Source organism: Dysidea avara, chromosome 10 (assembly GCF_963678975.1).
Source record: "Dysidea avara chromosome 10, odDysAvar1.4, whole genome shotgun sequence".
NCBI lineage: Eukaryota > Metazoa > Porifera > Demospongiae > Dictyoceratida > Dysideidae > Dysidea > Dysidea avara.
In genome coordinates, this window is record NC_089281.1 from 3,876,493 (window position 1) to 3,895,104 (window position 18,612).

At 37.6% G+C, this 18,612-nt stretch overlaps 1 protein-coding gene across 1 annotated transcript in view; it reads right to left on the reverse strand.

Moving 5' to 3' along the window:
* Nucleotides 1–5,408: 5,408 nt before the first annotated feature.
* The window catches only part of LOC136269332 (uncharacterized), a 35,695-nt gene continuing 22,491 nt past the window's right edge, over nt 5,409–18,612 (reverse strand). The window contains exons 3-8 of the mRNA XM_066064885.1: nt 14,340–14,447; nt 12,909–13,031; nt 11,196–11,306; nt 10,048–10,194; nt 6,460–6,600; nt 5,409–5,645 (exon numbers count right to left, since the gene is read on the reverse strand). Of these exons, the coding sequence (XP_065920957.1) occupies nt 5,523–5,645; nt 6,460–6,600; nt 10,048–10,194; nt 11,196–11,306; nt 12,909–13,031; nt 14,340–14,447 (753 nt within the window). The 3' untranslated portion in view covers nt 5,409–5,522. The remainder of the gene's footprint in view (nt 5,646–6,459; nt 6,601–10,047; nt 10,195–11,195; nt 11,307–12,908; nt 13,032–14,339; nt 14,448–18,612) is intronic.

Genomic DNA, 18,612 nt, shown 5'->3' on the forward strand with positions numbered 1-18,612 from the left:
TAGTGATTGTGGTGATTGTGGTGATTGTGGTGATTGCAGTGATTGTAGTGATTGTAGTGAATACAGTGATTGTAGTGATTGTAGTGATTGCAGTGATTGCAGTGATTGTAGTGAATACAGTGATTGTGGTGATTGTAGTGATTGCAGTGATTGTAGTGATTGTGGTGATTGCAGTGATTGTAGTGAATACAGTGATTGTAGTGATTGTGGTGATTGTAGTGATTGCAGTGATTGTAGTGATTGTAGTGATTGTGGTGATTGCAGTGATTGTAGAATACAGTGATTGTAGTGATAGAGGGGTGCATCATGTACTTGGTTGTCTGTACCTACCCAAACTTTTCCGTTAGCAAAATGCTTCAGAGAGCCATACCTATAATCTAAAGGCAGTATATAAAATATCTACAGGCAGAAAATATTATGAATTTTATGTGGAAATGTCTCCAAATTGCAGTGTTTTAGGATCTATTTTTCAAAATTTTCCTGGGAAGTGTGCTTCGCTACCTCTACCCAAGAGATTAGTACCTTGAGTTAGCCCCCCCTTTTATAAATCCTAGATCCGCCCCTGACTAGAGTAGGGATCAACTAAAATATAGTGCACCAATAAAAAGTACTGAAACAAGCTTGAGCTAGTGTATTATGACAACAAATTACTGTAGCACAAAAAGAAGTGAATATCCCTACTGCGCATTTCAAATATGGAACCTCCACAGCACAGTATGGATATTCACTTCTTTTTGTGTTACAGTAATTTGCTGTCATAATACACTAACTCAAACTTGTTTCAGTACTGGTGCACTTGATCCCTACTCTAGTTTTAAATTCTATTTTTTCTTACTTTTATTTATTATTTATTTATTGTTACTGGGCAGACGGCAATTGCCAATGTGCCCAGGGGGCGATCAGCACCCCAACGAAATTACACATACACATAAGACATACAGCAAACAATTAGATAGACAATAAGTAATTAGTAAATGTATCTATGTTTTCTGATTCTATGACAGATACTGGCAAGCTGTTCCAATCTTTGATTGTTCTTGGAAAAAATGAATGTTGGTAATAACTGGACCATGTACTAGGTTGGATAAAGTGGTGAGTGTGGTGGTGTCTGGTGGATTGTTGAGTTGGCAAGAAATATGGTGGAATGGATAATCCTGATAAGTTGTTGATCCCTTTATAAAATGTTTGTAGTAGACCAATTCTTCGTCTAGATTCAAGTGACGGCCAATCCAAAATCTCTAGCATATCAGTTACACTGCTAAGTCTATTATAGTCAGGCAGTGCCCACCAAGCAGCTCTACGTTGGACCTTTTCTAGGGATAAGATGTCATTTTGTTGGTATGGGTCCCATACTGATGCCGCATACTCTAAAACAGGACGAACTATAGTAAGGTAGGCAGTGGATTTAACTGAGGGAGAACAGTTACTCAAGTTGCGTCTTAAAAATTGAATAATTGTGATGCTTTTGCAGCAGTTCTAGTAATATGATTAGACCATGATAGGGATTCGTGTAACAGGACACCCAAATACAAATGCTCAGCTCTTACTTCTAGAATATGATTATGTAGTTGGTAGTCATATTGAAATGGATTAAGTGATCGAGAGCATCGAATTAGTATACACACTTAGATACGTTGAACAAACTGTTACCCACTGAGATAATAGATCAAGATCACGCTGAAGGATAATAGAATCACTTACACTTGTTATATAATCTTTGTGTTGTAACATGAGTCTTTGTCTTTGTGTTGTGTTATTATAGCTCCTGTAACTTTAATATGTGTATACAGCTAGCTATGTATGTAATTTTTTTTTGTTAACTTTTATTAGTCTAGCTATAGCTATTATATAAATCTCTAATTGATAAGTGCCATGCAGAAGTAGTAGTCTCCCATGGCATTAATCGATTAGCAGTGTTGGGCAAGTTACTTTGTAAAACTTGTAAAAGTAACTAGTTACATATTACTTGCAACTGAACTATTCAGTTACAGTTACATATTACCCATAAAATAAAGTAACTATAATAACATTACATATTATATTACTTTGTGTCCACAGCCTTAAGCTGTCACATGTGAAACTACCACCTTATCACGTGACATGATTGCGTTGTTGGACAATGTGCAAATCTTGGTTATAAGTAAGAAGCTGGTGAATAAGATTCATTCAGTCGGCTTCGTTACTTCGTTGTGGCTAGGCATTACTCAGTGGATCACTAACGAGATTAGTAACTTCGTTAATGATCCACTGAGTAATGTATGGCCTCCCTGAAAAACAGCTGTCCTTCCTGCTACGTGCTGGTTGTGACACTCTATCAACCCCTATGAACCTGGCCAGATGGAACATCATTACTGATCCTAGATGTGCTCTTTGTCAAGCTCCTCAACCTACAACAAACCATATTTTGACTGGCTGTCCTGCTGCTCTAGATCAAGACAGGTATACCTGGAGACATGATTCAGTTTTACAGGTCCTTGTTCATGGGCTCCAACAGCATTTACCTGAAATATTCAAACTTTACGCTGACCTTCCAGGTTATCTAGCTAGTTCCAGCCCCCCTATACCATCCCAACCAATCTTTCCTCCACCCTCAGCAGGCCTGACTTGGTATTGGTTTCTAATGATTCCATTTGTTTGTTCGAATTGACAGTACCAACTAATACCCAGCAACATCTTCTTGCTGCTAGAGCTAGAAAGGAAGATTGATATAGCTCCTTGCAATATGACCTCCAGCTTTCTGGGTTAACTGTCAATCTTGTTCCCATTGAAATTGGTTGTTTAGGCCACTTTTTGTCAGAAACAATTGCTCAAATGGCTACTGCTTGTGAGCTGCCAAAGAAAACCGTAAGATCCTTGTTTGAGCAGGCAGCTCGCATTGCTGTGTCCTGTTCTTACAGAATTTTTAATTCTAGAGCCTCCCCGGACTGGGATCTTTTAGACCACCTTAGGTAAACTTTAAGTATTACATACAGGATTTTTTTTTTTGGTGTATTGTAATTTAATTAGTTAATGTAAGTCTTGTCAGGGCTCCGGTCCTGTACTGATCCATCAGCACATGGTACTCCTGTGTCTAGGCCCCTATATGCTTGTAATGTATATTTTGTCTTAATCATTAAGACGTTTATTCCCTTTCTCTCTTACTTAGGTAACTAACGCGTTACATTTGTAAGTAAAGTAACTTGAGTTATATTACCTGTTTTTATAGAGTCTATTACTTTGTTACCATAATATTACGTAACGCGTTACATAACGCGTTACTCCCAACACTGTCGATTAGAAATTACTAGTGCCTTGCTTGAAAAGGGTCTGATCCAGTTTGTACAGTAAGTCTATGTATATATATATAGAGCGGAGAGAGAGAGAGAGAGAGACGCCTTATTTTGTTATGTGGGCCTGCGTCAAATATGCCAGCATAATAAAAAAGCATAATAGGCTGGAGTGCTATGCCAGCATAATATTAGCATATTAGGTGGATATGGAGCTAAATTCCATGAAAATTCATGAAAATAGATTGATACTCCCAAATGGAGCAGTCAGTGGAATGCAATAGTAAGAGCACTCAAATGCATTGTACAATGCTCCATAGATCGATACTCTCTAATAGAAGTCACTTTGTAGTGAAATACTCTAATAGAGCATTCATTGATTAAAATGTTCAAATATAATTGTAAGAAATGTTGCTAACCCATGGGAACACCTGAGGAGCATAATAGGTGAAATTTTTAGGAAATTTTCCTGAAAGCGTTTTGGGAAAAGTTTTGAGCATATTTGACTCAGGCCTATTGTTGACAATACAAAACATGAGTATTAAGTACAGGGGTCTAGATGCAGGGGTACCATGCACTGGGTGGACAATACAGGAGCCCTGGCTAGACAAATTACAATACAAAAATTATAGCATGCAGAGAAGTTCAGTTTAGGCAACCAATAGATCCCAGTCTGGGGAGGCTTTAGAATTGAAAATCCTGTATGAGCAAGAGACAGCAATATGAGCAGCCTGCTCTAACGGAGATCTTATGATCTTCTTTGTCACTTCAGAAGCATTGGCCACTTGGGCAATTGTGTCTGGAGTAAAAAGGCCTAAACAACCAATCTTGATGGAAATGAGATTAACACTATAAGCCAGAAAGCTGAAGGTCATATTGTAAACAGCTAAACTAATCTTCTACCAGCCAAAAGATGTTGCTGGGTAATGGTGGGGATAGTTACTAGAACAAACAGATGGAATTATTGGAAACCAACACCAAGTCAAGCTTTTAAATAAATAAATAAATAAAAGTCAGGTCTGCTAAGTGTGGAGTAAAGATTGGCTGGAATCGTGCTAGGAGGGTAGACACTAGCAAGATATCCCGGAAGGTCAGCATAGAGTTTTGAAATGTCAGGTAAATGCTGTTGGAGTCCCTGAAAGAGAACCTGTAGGACTGAATCATGTCTCCAGGTATACATACCTACCTTGATCAAGAGCAACCGCAGGACACCCATGCAGTCGAGATATGGTTTGTTGTGGGCTGGGGAGCTTGAAACAGGGCAGATTTAGAGCTAGAAATGATGTTCCTCCTAGCCAGGTTCATAGGATTTGGTAGAGTATCACAACCAATACGTAACAAGGATAGCTGTGTCTCAGGGAGACTATACAACAATCTCTTCCATAAAGGACAAGCTGTGACAATGTCTAAATATTTATTTTGAACATATGTACAGTTAGTGTCTCAAATTTTGATTCCCAATAATCAACGCAAGTACAACATAAATCATGACATGCATGGTTCTTGAATGTAGCAGAGTGAACGTTGGCAACTGAAGCCTTAGCAGCAGATAAATAGTTAAGCCTGTTAAGGACAGTGGGAGAGACATCTAGACTGTTGGCTAGTTCAGAATATCGCAGCTCTACAATCAGTGGGTCAACTGACCACTCAATAGCCAAAATGTATGACAGCTTATAAGCTGTAGCTGACTGCTTCATATGAAGACATCATGAGGTAAAAAGGGGAGGTTCAACACATCCGTGTGAAAAACAGTTCCAGGAGTGCAGTTTCGGGGAGTTTCAACCAGCTCTTCACAAAAATTCAATATTAATGACTGTGCTGAAGTACTGGATGACACGGTAAACCTCTCAACAGCCAAATAACTTGGTCCCCCCACCCAAGTCTAGCTAGGCCTCCCTTATCTCCTTAATCTAAATCTTACAAATTCACAAAATTTTTATTGCAACCTCGACTCTTAATTGTAGCAAATTAATTTTGTCTTTTAGTCTTACCAGAATAGCCAATAACCTTAAACATGTTTCAAATATTAAAGCACTTTCAACATGTCTTTATTTACAGGGTGCACAGTAAACAAACAACATCTTTGCAAATTAAGAAGCTAAATTAGCAGCCTATCGCATATCTACATATGTTGTCACAATATATAGCTATACTTAGTAAATACAAGTAGAAAAGTAACGACCACTTATAGTAGCTAAGTGAGCATATACATACAGTGTATATATGAAAAAGTAATTCATTTAAAACTGCAGTATTTTACATGATTATACAATTCCGACCACAACAAGTTCGTGGATTTTGATTTGTTTGTCCAGTTTCTGATGCAGACTCTGACCCAGTCATTTGCATTTTAGCAGCAGCAGCATGGTGGCTCAATCCCTACAAAATTTAATATTAATCTCATAATGTTACATTGTTACAGAGTATCAACATATGCAATGCATTTTGAGAAGATGGTTGGGAATTAATCCAGGAATGAATTATGGAGGGCAGTGCTATGCTTTGAAATGATCATGATGTACACAGTTAGTTTCAACACTACATGTAACAAAAGTGTGCCATACACATCAATCACTTAGCACCGTACACTTAACCATTCTATAGCTATTGAACCTGGTCTCTGTCACAGTGTTTACCAATCGTTTATAATTTCCAATTAATGAGCACAATGACAAAGAAAAAGTGACCTGGTTATACAAACTGTAGTATACCCTCAGCAACACTTCACTTTTGCCTCCCATTTCATTAAAAACAATCGAGACGTTCTTATACAGAAGTCAAGTAACTACTCTAATAGAGCAATCAAAGCTACAGTTTACTTTCGTCCTACAAAACATTGGATTTATTCATAAGCTGAAAGTTTCAGAGTCTCAAATAAAATCTTAAAAATTTCTGGGATGTGTCCCTAGACTCCCTCAGTTTTTAATCCTTACTCTTTAACAATTATACATACCAGTACATTCTGAATTGCAGCATTAACGTTTCAGTAAGCCTTTTTAAAATCCTAATACCGACACTGTTCTATATCACTTCTTTATGCTCCACATATTAGTCTCAAAACTACTCCTGGGAGTGATGTGATCAAATTTTCTGAGTACTATAGGAGCTACAATTCCTTCCTCATGCATGCAGATGAAGATCTTTTATTATCATTTTACAAAATACATACACTTGTGCAGTCTGACGTTCTTACCAAAGTTATTGCTCTCTCAAACACTGTTTCCACTTGGAATCCAGTCTTAGCAGAAGTCTCCATGACAGAATCAAGTTCTAATCTTTCTGCAACATGTTTTGCATGTCTTTTGATGTTATTAACAATTGGATCACCATCACACTGTAATAAAACCAATGTATGCATTATGTAGTAATAAATGTCACTTCTTAAAAAGAAGCTTTATTTTTTTTTTACAGTTCATACATTTTTTAAACCAGGCGTACGCCCACAGCCGGCCTTCCGGCTGTGGACGTGCGCCTGGTTTACTGTAATTGTTTCCGTAAAAGTGTGTGTATGTACCTATCTATCTACCTATGTACCTATGTACCTATGTTTGTCCGTACGCACCCACGTGAGCAAAACCGTTTCACAACGGTAAAAGCAGCTTTTACGTAAGAAGTAAAAGTGAAATGAAGTCTGTATTAAACTTTTGCACAGGTGAACTTTGCTCTGAGGTGGTTTCTTTTCGGCGGACTGAAATACGGGTGTGGTGACTTTCCTCAGACTACCTTCCCCTTGAGGTTTTCAGGCATTTAGCAACTGAAAAACAACGGTGCAGGCCTCGTACACTGCCAGGAATAGCCTATCGCTTCGAGTTGAAAGGGGGCGTATCCCTTACGTACGCGAACGAAAATGAAGAGCAGCTTTGAGGCTTTGTCGAGATAATTTGTGGGAAAAAACACGTTAGTCACACTATAAAACAGTTTAGAAGATAGTTTTGTGTGTAATATGTTGGTAAAAGGGGTTTATTTAACAAATGCTTCCTTAGCAGTGCATAGCAACGTAATTGAACGAATTACGAATATTTCATGAATTACAAAATACGAGAAATAGCTAATTATATTATTGCACAACCCAAACTACCCTATTGTAAAGTAGTAATACATAGTTGGTTAATTCATAGTAGTATATACTGTCTATAGTTATTCCAGATGAGTTAGCTAGCTGCATGGCGCCTGGTTTTTAGAAGTAGCACAACATCAACTTGTTTCAAATTATTTTGCTAAAGTCAATAACTTTTACCAAACATTTGGAAAATTTTTGATGGGATTTTACTAATGAAGTGTACTGCAACAAGGAAGATCAGCTAGCTATGTATGTACAAGTATTATAATAGCAATTAGCAATCTATTTAGCAAGTACATAATCAATAAAGCTGCATGCCTAAAATTTGTACATCATATAGTAGCTACGTATGTATATCTATCATCTCCCTTGTTTTATCACTTTTTATTCCTATGAGATTTCTACCACATTTCATGAAAAGATTGTGTACAAATATATGATGCAATGAAATCATAAAACAGCTGAAAAAATTTTGTTGCATGGATGTGTGCTTAAAAAACTTTGCGTGGGTGAGATCAAAGGAAAAGGTGTACTTTAAATTTCATAAAGTACACTCTCAGCCGGCCAACAGTGCTTCATGACAACAAAGAGTGCTTTATTGCACCGCAAAGAGTGCTTTGTTCGTTCAATAAAGCACTCTTTGTGGGCAATAAAGTACAGTTTCCCCACGTGCCTTAGTGCAGGCTAATAGCCAGTGGGGGCTTGCACCAGTATGACTAATCACCCACGCCGGTGAAGGCTGATAGCCTCACCGCACTGAGTAATCAATCACCCCAGCCAATACGAGTTTTATCACTGGATTGCTTTTATAGACATACCTAAATGCTTCAATGATGGGTGGGAGAAGGTAACGTTGCTGTTACGTTTGTTAATGTAAACGGACAAGTCCTGGAGATATCATGGAATTATTTCACTGTGACTCACAATAGAATCGATTATGGGTTGTGAGCAAAAAACCTGCCAATATACGCGATGAACGTCTACCATGCCAAACTATGGTGAAATACGTGTGAGTTACTTTGTTAAACTAGTTCGTGTGCGTTCAGGCTACTAATAGTTCGTGCAACGCGTGTTAATTACGAGTCCTAGTGTATGGTGAAGCTACACGAGTAGAAAGTTCCATAAATCATTTAAAACATAGCCTTGCTCGTGCTATATGAAAAATAAAGTACTCGGCGCTTGGCCTCGATGCTACTAAAACACGAGGCGAAGCCGAGTGCTTTATTAGCATCTCGGCCGCACGCCTCATACTTTATTTTTCATATAGCACTCGCGGCTATGCTGTAACATAATACTGGTTGGCAGGCACTATTCTTCTTGTACCCTGTTATAATCATGATGCATCCTTATAGGCATCAACAATAATCTCCTGCTTACAAGTTTCCACCAGTGGAATGTGACACTTTGAATGTACTGCACTATCATAGACCTAAACGCACAGCAATAAAAATCACTCCTTATATAGTATATTGAATGTTGAGTTTGTACACAAGCATTGCTTTTGTATCATTGCCGGTCATCTCACAGATCTAACAAGTCCATTTGTCATTCAAATTTAGTGCATGCAAGTGTGACACTATATTCAAGTGGTATTGCATACATTATATAGTTATACAACGGCCACGAGTGCTCTGCCTGATATAAACGCACGAGCCTGAGGGCCGTTAGGCCCGAAGGCAAGTGCGTTTATACAGGCAGAGCACGAGTGCACGTTGTATAACTGTTATGTACCACTCACCTAATAGGTGGGGAGAGTCTCACAAGACAGCTGTACTACTTATAAAGGCCAGGTTTCTAACATCGATTGTGGGTAACCAAGCCAGACGTTGCGATGACGTTGTACTGCAGCCACCTGAGATATTGAAAGCTAGTACGCTATGGGTTATATCACTAACCTGTATTCGCTGTTCGACTCTCATCATGTAGTGCTCAGCATGCCAGTGTGCCATATAGACTAAGCACCAGACTAATCACCAGTGATTCTCTCGAGCGAAAAAAAGCAGCTAAATAGACGGTTTAAGTAAACAAAACCTAACTACTAAACGATACTAGTCTAATTCTTACTATTCACACTGGCTAAACTCGAATCTGGTGGCATGACAAAACTGGTTCCCACAATCGAACTTAAAGGTTAGTATTATTTAGAATAGACTCTATATTTGTTTTATTGAGTCATTGTCGAAGTGGACTACAGTTTAATCTGGGCTAAGATGGCACCAGACTAGTAAGGTGTATAAGTACGTTTATATATATGTAGACTAGAGTTGTGGCCACCCGCGTTGGCTTTTTCGATCGCCATTGGCTGCTTGTAAACATTATACGTATTGGTGACGTTATGGCCCACAATCGACCTTTACATGTCAGGCTATAAAAGAATTCGAGTGATCTGTGAAGTGTCTTTCCACCTATTAGGTGAGGTGTCGTAGTGGTCGTCACCACCGGCACTTGTGCTATGCTGCACAAAACCGCAGCCAGTGCAATATCTGTATATTGCACTGCGGTCGGTGCATTATAACTTATAATGCACTCGTTGTGGTCTACAAAACCGCAACCAGTGCGTTATAAGTTATAATGCACTCTCTGCGGTCTGCAGCAGTGCAATATACAAATTATGGCACTGGCGGTGCCTTTAAACTGCCCACGCAGAGTGGTACATACATACATACACACATACATACAACATTTTAAACATCACAACACTTGTAGAGTAGAACAGCACACCTTATTCCCAGCAAGTACTATTGGAATGTTAGTATCACAATATTGTAAGAGCCGGTCCCTCCAATGACTGACATCATGCAAAGTCTTTTTATCCTGATCAGTCATGTCAAACACAATAAGTGCTACATCAACATCCCTGAAGCAATTCTATATTATGTAGGATATAAGCAAACAAAAAGTTAATAACCAACTACTGAAATATGAATATCCATGTGTTGCTTTACACAATCAGGTAATACACCATTCAATATTCTTGGTTGCTTTTTATGTACTCTTATTACCACTCATAGCAATAAAGCCTAAAACAAAGCTTCAGTTGTTATTCATAAAGGGTTTTCGATGGTAATTTGAATATTTTTACATCAAAACATGCACACAGAAGTACACACATGTACTATAAAGCAAATAAAATTTTAATCATTTTTGGATATTTTGAGGAGTTTCCCTTTATTTCTGAGATCTTCGAAAATAAATAAAGTAACTTTGTTTATTTCATATGATCTGTTGTAGTACCTAAGATATATATTATCAAGTTTGATTATCTGTAGTGATTTTGATAGCAAAAGCATGTAATGCTACTAAAGTCAGTGGCCCATACTTTGTCAGATATAAAAAGTTACTCCCTAGCTGTTACCGTACAATCTATAAGCTTCTAACTGCCAATTAGACTATGTTTCATGTTGCAGGTACTATCAGTTGAATGATTTACATGATAACTAGATATTATGTTAATTGTTCAGCATGGATTTATAATTGCTATGAAATTTTTGTTTTTAGAAAAGTGTGCTCCTCTTCAAACAACTAACCTTCAAATTCCACATCTTGTCAATGCTGTACTTTAAAAATAGCTATGCACTGCAGTATGTTATACAACTATATTTAAAACTGTCTACTTTAGTAGGTGGTTAGAGGCAGCCACCATACATGAAGTGGTAAAACTTGTGAGATTCACTTAACTATTATTAAATACATATGACAATTGTTAAATGCGCAACATAAACAAAACAAAGAAAAAAACTTGCTGAATTAGTGTATGCATCACATTTCATAGGCTAATACACTATTTGATATACTCTTGGTGACACATATACACCCTGTACTAACAAGCATAATGTATGTGTACAGATGTACAGTAACTGATATCATACTGGTGTAATCCAGCTAGGTGTTTCTTGTCCTGCAGTATCCCATAGAGACAATTTAATGTTTACATTGCTAGTAGTATGGTAAACGTAACACGTTTCATGTGTGCTACCAATCTAATATGCAACACTGTTAAAGAAACATTAATTTAGTATTAGGTAGCTAATGTTCATACAAGTAGTATATTCTTATTTATAATTACGTATGTGAATGACATTATGGAAACATCAGAATACTACAAGGTTTGTGGTCATGTATACACTTCAGCACTGCAGGGTGATGCAAGACATGTGAAATTAAACAGGTAAAATACTGTATATCTTAGAGGATCAGAGTAAAGTGGGAACAGTGGTAGGCTCCATTATATTTTTGCACAAGTACACATACATTATGCACCTTCACCACCTACACTGTATAGCATGAAATTCATTTATTTCCTCTGCATAGGAATAATGTCAATTATAAAAAAAGAAAATTTAAGTTTGAGTAGAGGTCATAGAAATAAAAAGATACTGAAATAAGCAAGATCACTTATAGCCATACTATTGCACAATTAACCTCTACTTCAGTCTTACAGCTAGTCAACAGTATACATATAGCCATGACTGAAGTAGGGATTAAATGTACAGCTACAAGTCTAGGAAACCTCCCTCATTTTATTATTTATTTCTATGACCCTTACTTGAATTTTCTAATTCTTTGTTTACTTTATTGCAAAATAATTATGGCTGGCAAACTCACTCATACCACATCAGGATGCCAGACATATCATAACGTGTCCCTGTATTCACAGGCTTTAGCCTTCTCACAGGTCCCTAGTTGGATAGCATTTAATAAAATGTTATAACAAATTTTGCATGAGCATGTGCCCTACTGAAAGCAAACTAGCCATCTGCTCCATTTTCATCTACATTACACAGTGCTCATAGGCGGCTTCGGATTTTTGGTGACTGATTTCTGATCAGAAGTATATATAGCTATGTAGACTTTTAGTGAAGACCAAAAAAAAAGGTAACTGCCTGCTGAGAACAACTACCCTCCACTAACTATCACTGACAAACTACATAAAAATCCTTATTTATAGCTAAATAGCTTGCTACACTGTTTCTTGAATACCATGACTACTCTATTAGAGTATCTCGATTCTGAATATCTCATGCCTCCTTTGCAAATCAATGCAAAATATATTTTACTGTTTGAATACACTTGACCGGTTTCTGGAAACCACAGAAACCCCTCCCTCCCCCCCCCTCTGTACTACACTGCAAACAAACTAGTTACTATAAAAATTACAGATGATCCCACTATAAATGTAATAGTCAGCACTAGGAAGTCATTATGCACTACTACCTATCAACCAACACCTACAAGGCAGTGGAGAAAGAAAATGAGACGCAAAGGAGGACAAAGGTACAGTAAGTCCATGATGCTTCTGCATAGGTGCTGCAGTAAGCAAATTAAGGTACGTCTTGGGCCTAAGTGACAAAAAAATGAGACCTGTAGTAGTAGTCTAGTTGAGTTATGCTTAGTTGAAGGCATCAGTCAGTTAGTTATTTAGTTAGTAATGATGAAAGATTCAGTTAAATAGAAAAATGTCATAGAAACTTGTTGGAAGTGTTTGAAGTCACTTTAAAAGCATTTTTGGGTTTTATTATACCTAACTAATATAATACAGCTAAGTTGTAAGTGACCACAAGTATGTTACATTGTCAGGATACAGTAGCTGATGTCTGCAAGAAATTATTCTTTAAAAACCTGTGCATCAGTGATGTCTTTCCCACTCCAGTATTACCAAGTAGTATCAATTTCAATTTGACCATGTTGGGTAATGGAATTGATGTCTATGCACATATATAAATGTTCTATATGTCACAACACACTGTAGCATGTCAAATACATGTAGTTCGAGAAGTTGTTACAACAGTAATAGAAACCTACATACAATTACATATGCATACTATAACCATTCTAGTACTTCAGGCATGGTCCCCCTTTGTAGATCCAAATCACACATCAGTAGTTTTAAGATAAACTGTTTTAAAGAATTCAAGGTGATATAACTTGCCAAGAGTAGTGATTACATGTGTGAAAGATGCACTTGTACAATTTCCCACAAAATTAGATAGAAAATCTGACAAGTTGGATGAGTAAAGTAGTATCACAAGTGCGGGTGACGGGATGAGCAAGTGATAAAGTTCAAAATGGAGGGGCACCATGATTGAAGTCCAGACACGAGATTACGGGGCTGTACTGACCTCCCTAGTGGCTGATATGCTACAGAATCATCACTGACAGAAAATGCTTGGCCAACTGCAACAGGCCATCCATTGATTTTCATTAAGCCAGGTCCTCACCAATTAAGGCCAGAAATTCCCATTTGAGCTTGCCATACTACACAGAAAGCATAGCTATTAAAACCAGCCTTAAGTAGCTTGAGTATATAATGAGCCGTGCTAAGGCTTGAAACCAATAGTATAGTAGTGTAGCTAACCATTGGTGATATATTTGTTCCATTTTTCCTGAAGTGCGATTTGGATCAATTTTGTAAAATCTGGTCACATATATACATTATGTGAATAAATTCACTAAAGCATTTCAAACCACAACTGATAGCCAACAATATGAGGTTTTGAGCATAAATATCCAGTGTTGGGATAGTTACTTGTAAAAGTAACTCATTACTTATTACTATCACTTGCAACTTTAAAAAGTAACTATAATATAACATTATTACATATTATTTTACTTAGTGTCCACAGCCTTAAGCTGTCACAAGTGCAATCAAGTGAAATCACCATGCATTGTTGGACAATGTATTAATCTTAGATATCATTGTATTCAAGAGAAAGTGACTGGTCAATAAGCTTCATTCATTAATTCGAGGTTGACTTCGTTACTTCATTGTGGCTAGGCATTACTGAGTGTAATTGAGATTAGCAAAGTTCGTTACTTGTATTAAAATTTGAGTCATTACAGTAACTTCATTACTTACGTACATAGGTAATGCAAATAACTTTAGCTAGCTTTTATAGCATATTTTGTCACATACGTAAGTAATGTGTTACCCCCAACACTGTAAATATCCAATATGTCAAATCCTTTTCAAAGTGGCTGGCAAATGATAAACCAAATACATATACACAACATACTTTTCTTAGTACTGGTGTATCCAAGTCATCTCCACAAAAGCCACTTTCACTAGATGCAGTAGATGTGTTTAAACCTCTTGCTGTCATGACAGCAACATTTCCAGGAGGCTAATGCACATAAAACCCTATGTGTTTATATGTTTCTACTAAATATTACCATAATTAAGTTAGCACAAACAATATATGTGACCGGGCCTGCGAAAATAGGGCATGTGGGCACATGATTTTTGCCTACTTTTTCAAACTTTCGTCACTCATAACTTTTTGTACCATTACGTTATGGCAATGCAATTTTCAGCTCTTGTTAAGCATTTAATTGGCTTTATGATGCAAGTTACAGAATGTGAGTATTCTTTCGCAGTACTGAGGTATTGCTTGTAGAGTGACGGGATGTAGTTTGTGCCCACATGCCCTGTTTTCGCAGGCCCGGTCACATATACACACAACTGTATGCTTGTACAGCATCATGCATGCATAGTACTTAAAGAGCTATATTTTGATAGTGTGTAACATAGTTCCAAAATTCTCTGTGCTCAGATACACTGTGCATAGCAATAGATAGAAAATTTCTATGAAATTATGTGTATACACTTGTATATGCATTCCAGGCTAAGAGGGAACATTAACAATGACATTATATGTCAGCATCTGTAGGTTAACCATCAAAGCTCAACCTTATGTAGCTTACGAGAAATCGCATTGACAGCCATATAGAGTTACAAGGCAAAAAAACCTATACAACTGTAAATTGTGGGGTTGAAATACTCTAATAGAACAGTCACTGCTAAGCACATGAAAAATGTCAGAAAAAGACTTACTAGCATTCAAACCAGGGACCTCCATATTGAACACCTAAATCCTTATCACGGCTATTCACCTCATTTAATTTCGCTTTATAAATGAAAATTCTAGCTAAAATCTCAATAATAAAAGTTTATAATTTTACAAGTATATGGAACACTGTAAAAATGGAGTTTATTAATTACACCCTAGAGAGGGTATTATACTACACCCACACCTTTAGAGGTGTTTCTCTGCACCAATAAGGTGTTTTTGTCAAAATTGGTGGAAACCTCCAATCAAAAGTGATGCTTGGTTGTTAGATTATTACTGGTTTTGGCAATTTAATTCATTGCTTTGGCGATTGAATTTATCACTTTGGCAAATAAATTCGTCCCCTTGGCAATTGAATTCGTCTCTTTGGCAATTGAATTTGTCACTTTGGCATTAGAATTCATCCGTAACAAGACTGAAAACACAAAAACAAGATGTAGTAGATGCTACAAGACCTTGTTCAGGTACAACTGTATAGTAAACAACTGATAATTCTTCCACTACAGACTATTCAGCAACATTCACAACTATATTATGCCATTAGCGATGGGCGTGGTCGCTCGCAAACAAGCTAATTAACTAGCCAGACAGCTATCAGCTTTGCACACAACCAGCTTCAATTACCTTCTAGTGTCTCAAGCATAATTCTCCATGGCGAAAATGATTCACTTCGTGATGAGCAGCTGCTTTCTTGATGACAATTTAATTATGACGAATTCTTGTGCCAACATGACGAATTCAATTTCCAAAGTGACGAATACAATTTCCAAAGGGACAACTTCATTTGCCAAAGTGACGAATTCAATTGCCAAAACCTGTACTGCTTTATGTATTGTGTTTTGATTCCTGTGACATTAGAGATGTGAAAAACCTGCTAGCACCTGTGACATCTATCCCAATACCCTCCCTTCAAAGGGTCAGAATTTTCAGTATTCGGTGTTATTGAACACCCTAGTGGGAGTTTTGTAACACCTGATGAAGTGTAATGAAACACCCCCAAGGGAGTCCCAGAAACATAGTAGTTAGGGCACCCAAAAAGGTGTTTTGGAACACCTTTGTTTTTATAGTGAAAAACTAGGAATTTTAAGTTCGATTAGGGATCATAGAGAAAAAAGTAGGGAAACAAGGGAGGTTGCCAAAAGCTGCAGATATACTAGTGGACATTTAATCCCTAATTTAGTCTACAACAGGGGTGAAAATAACAAATTTATGTCAGGCTGACAATTGTCAGACCAGAAAGCTACTTGGTCGGTCACTGCTGAAGTTGATCTGACACATGCTGTGACACCGAGCTGGATGTAGCCAAACCTTGTGGTAAAGCACTACAGGGAAGGCTCACCTTAGTGTGCAAAGCACACTAGCATGCCATTCTAGGGGAGTCTGGGGGTCATGTTCCCCCAAGGAATTTTTGAATATTAGACCCTCTGAGATCAAATCTGAGGTGATTGTAGCGGTAAGTTAAGCAGTTACACAATATTTTACTTCTTAACATTTGTATTATCAGTGTATCTCTAATTTAGTGTGCAACTGGCTGCACTTGTGTGTCAGGAATGTTTTGTATTTTTTTTGTTTAACACATGTATTTATTCATTTTGCAGAAAATATTCATTAAAGTTGATTGTATTGTGTTGTAATATTTATAATATCACACTTGTTGACGTGCAAAAAAAATTATTGTTCAAAAACAGTACTTAGCAATACTAAAATTTATAACAATGAGCTTTATTTACACCTGAAAGTATATTAATCATGAAACGTATATATAGCATCACTGAGAATAATTAAATGAATCAATGATGACATTTAAAAAAGTCTCAAACCTCCTGGTCATTATCATCGTCAAACCAGCTGTCCCATTTCTCAGTATCTAGTAGCTCAACTTCAGAACCATCACTGTCACTACCTTCTGTAGTCTTCTGTCTTCGTCGATATTCTTTTCTCGGCTTCTGGTTTGGCCTTCTTCCTGACTGACAGTCACTCCACCAAAGGTCAATTGCTGAGTCTGGAGAAAAATTGCTGGGGGTGGGACCTTTTGTGTTGAAATCATTAAGTGTAATGCAACTCAGGCTTGTTCGTCTCTCATTTTTGATGACTTTCAAAATGGAAAAAATAACGTTCAACTTTAGCAGTCGAGAATGGCAAGCTGAACAGCAGGTCTGTGATCAAGAATACATTAGGCCACTTGGAAGAATCGGGTGATGACTTTAGCTGGTACCATATTGTTTTATAGCTATCATATCCAATTCTGAGATAAGCTCTTGCATATTCAACAATATCTTCAACTTCATCAAGACTGGCAGTGATATTGATGCGTTATTTCGAAAAGAAATCTCGAATTTCTTCTTCATTTGATCCCTGACAGCTGGACTTAGCGCCGTAGACAAAAGACTCCGAGCAATAGGACTATAAGTTGTAATCGGCTCGCGCTTACTTCTAGCCTGATCCCTGCATAACAGCGCCATGGCTGATTTATGCTGCTCGCTACAAGCATGGTCAGTAATGTTGCTTGTTCTGTGATTGGTGGAGCCATCAATCCACGCCTTAGAAAAGTTCTTTTTCCCGCATAACCTTCCCTCATACCTTCGACAAACCTCACACCAAAGTGTTGAGATCATTGTCCTGTATCAGCGCGTAGCCATGTCAGAGTATGGTGTTCACGCTCGTAACTCCGTTGCCACTTAAGAAACGTTTCTTTCAACGCTTGTCTCTTAATCCGCTTCGCCTTCGAGCTGCTACTAAAAGCACATGGAGTCTTTCTGCTGCTCGCCATTAATCGTATGTGTTGTACTGCTAACGTGGTGATATTTTAATTAATGACACAAGCGCATGGACACGTCTTTTTTTCGTTCGGTCGGATAATTGACCGGCCAGCAAGCAAACTGACCGGCCACAGTAGCAAAGTGTCCGGATTTTGGCCGATGACCGACTGTTATTTTCACCCCTGCTACAAGACATGTATGTATGTATGTATTTGATTGTACCATTTGGGGTTTTCACCCCCTGGGCAAACCAGCTGAGCTGACTGCCCAGTACCTAATCTTAAAAGACATTAGGGATTAATTAATTAACCCTTTCATGGCTGTGACCAGATTTTTCTGGCACGACGGTATACAACACGCATGCAGTGCGTGCAATTCCTACACACTAGCACTTCTATTGTGTGTTTCTATAATGCGCTAATCCTTGCAGTGCCCACTTCAGGATTAGAGGTCCCATTTCTGGAATAACCAGATAGTTTGTGCATTATTGCAGGGCTTATTACATAACTTGGTAAAACTTTTCTCTCGAAAATAGGGCTATTTCTTTTATATTTAAGTTGATAGTAAAATATTTCAATCGTGTGCATATATGCATGTGTGACACTGGATTTGTGATAAAATTTGAAGAAACCAGCCGTAAAGATGACGAATCAGTAGGGAGACAATATAACGTAGTTTCA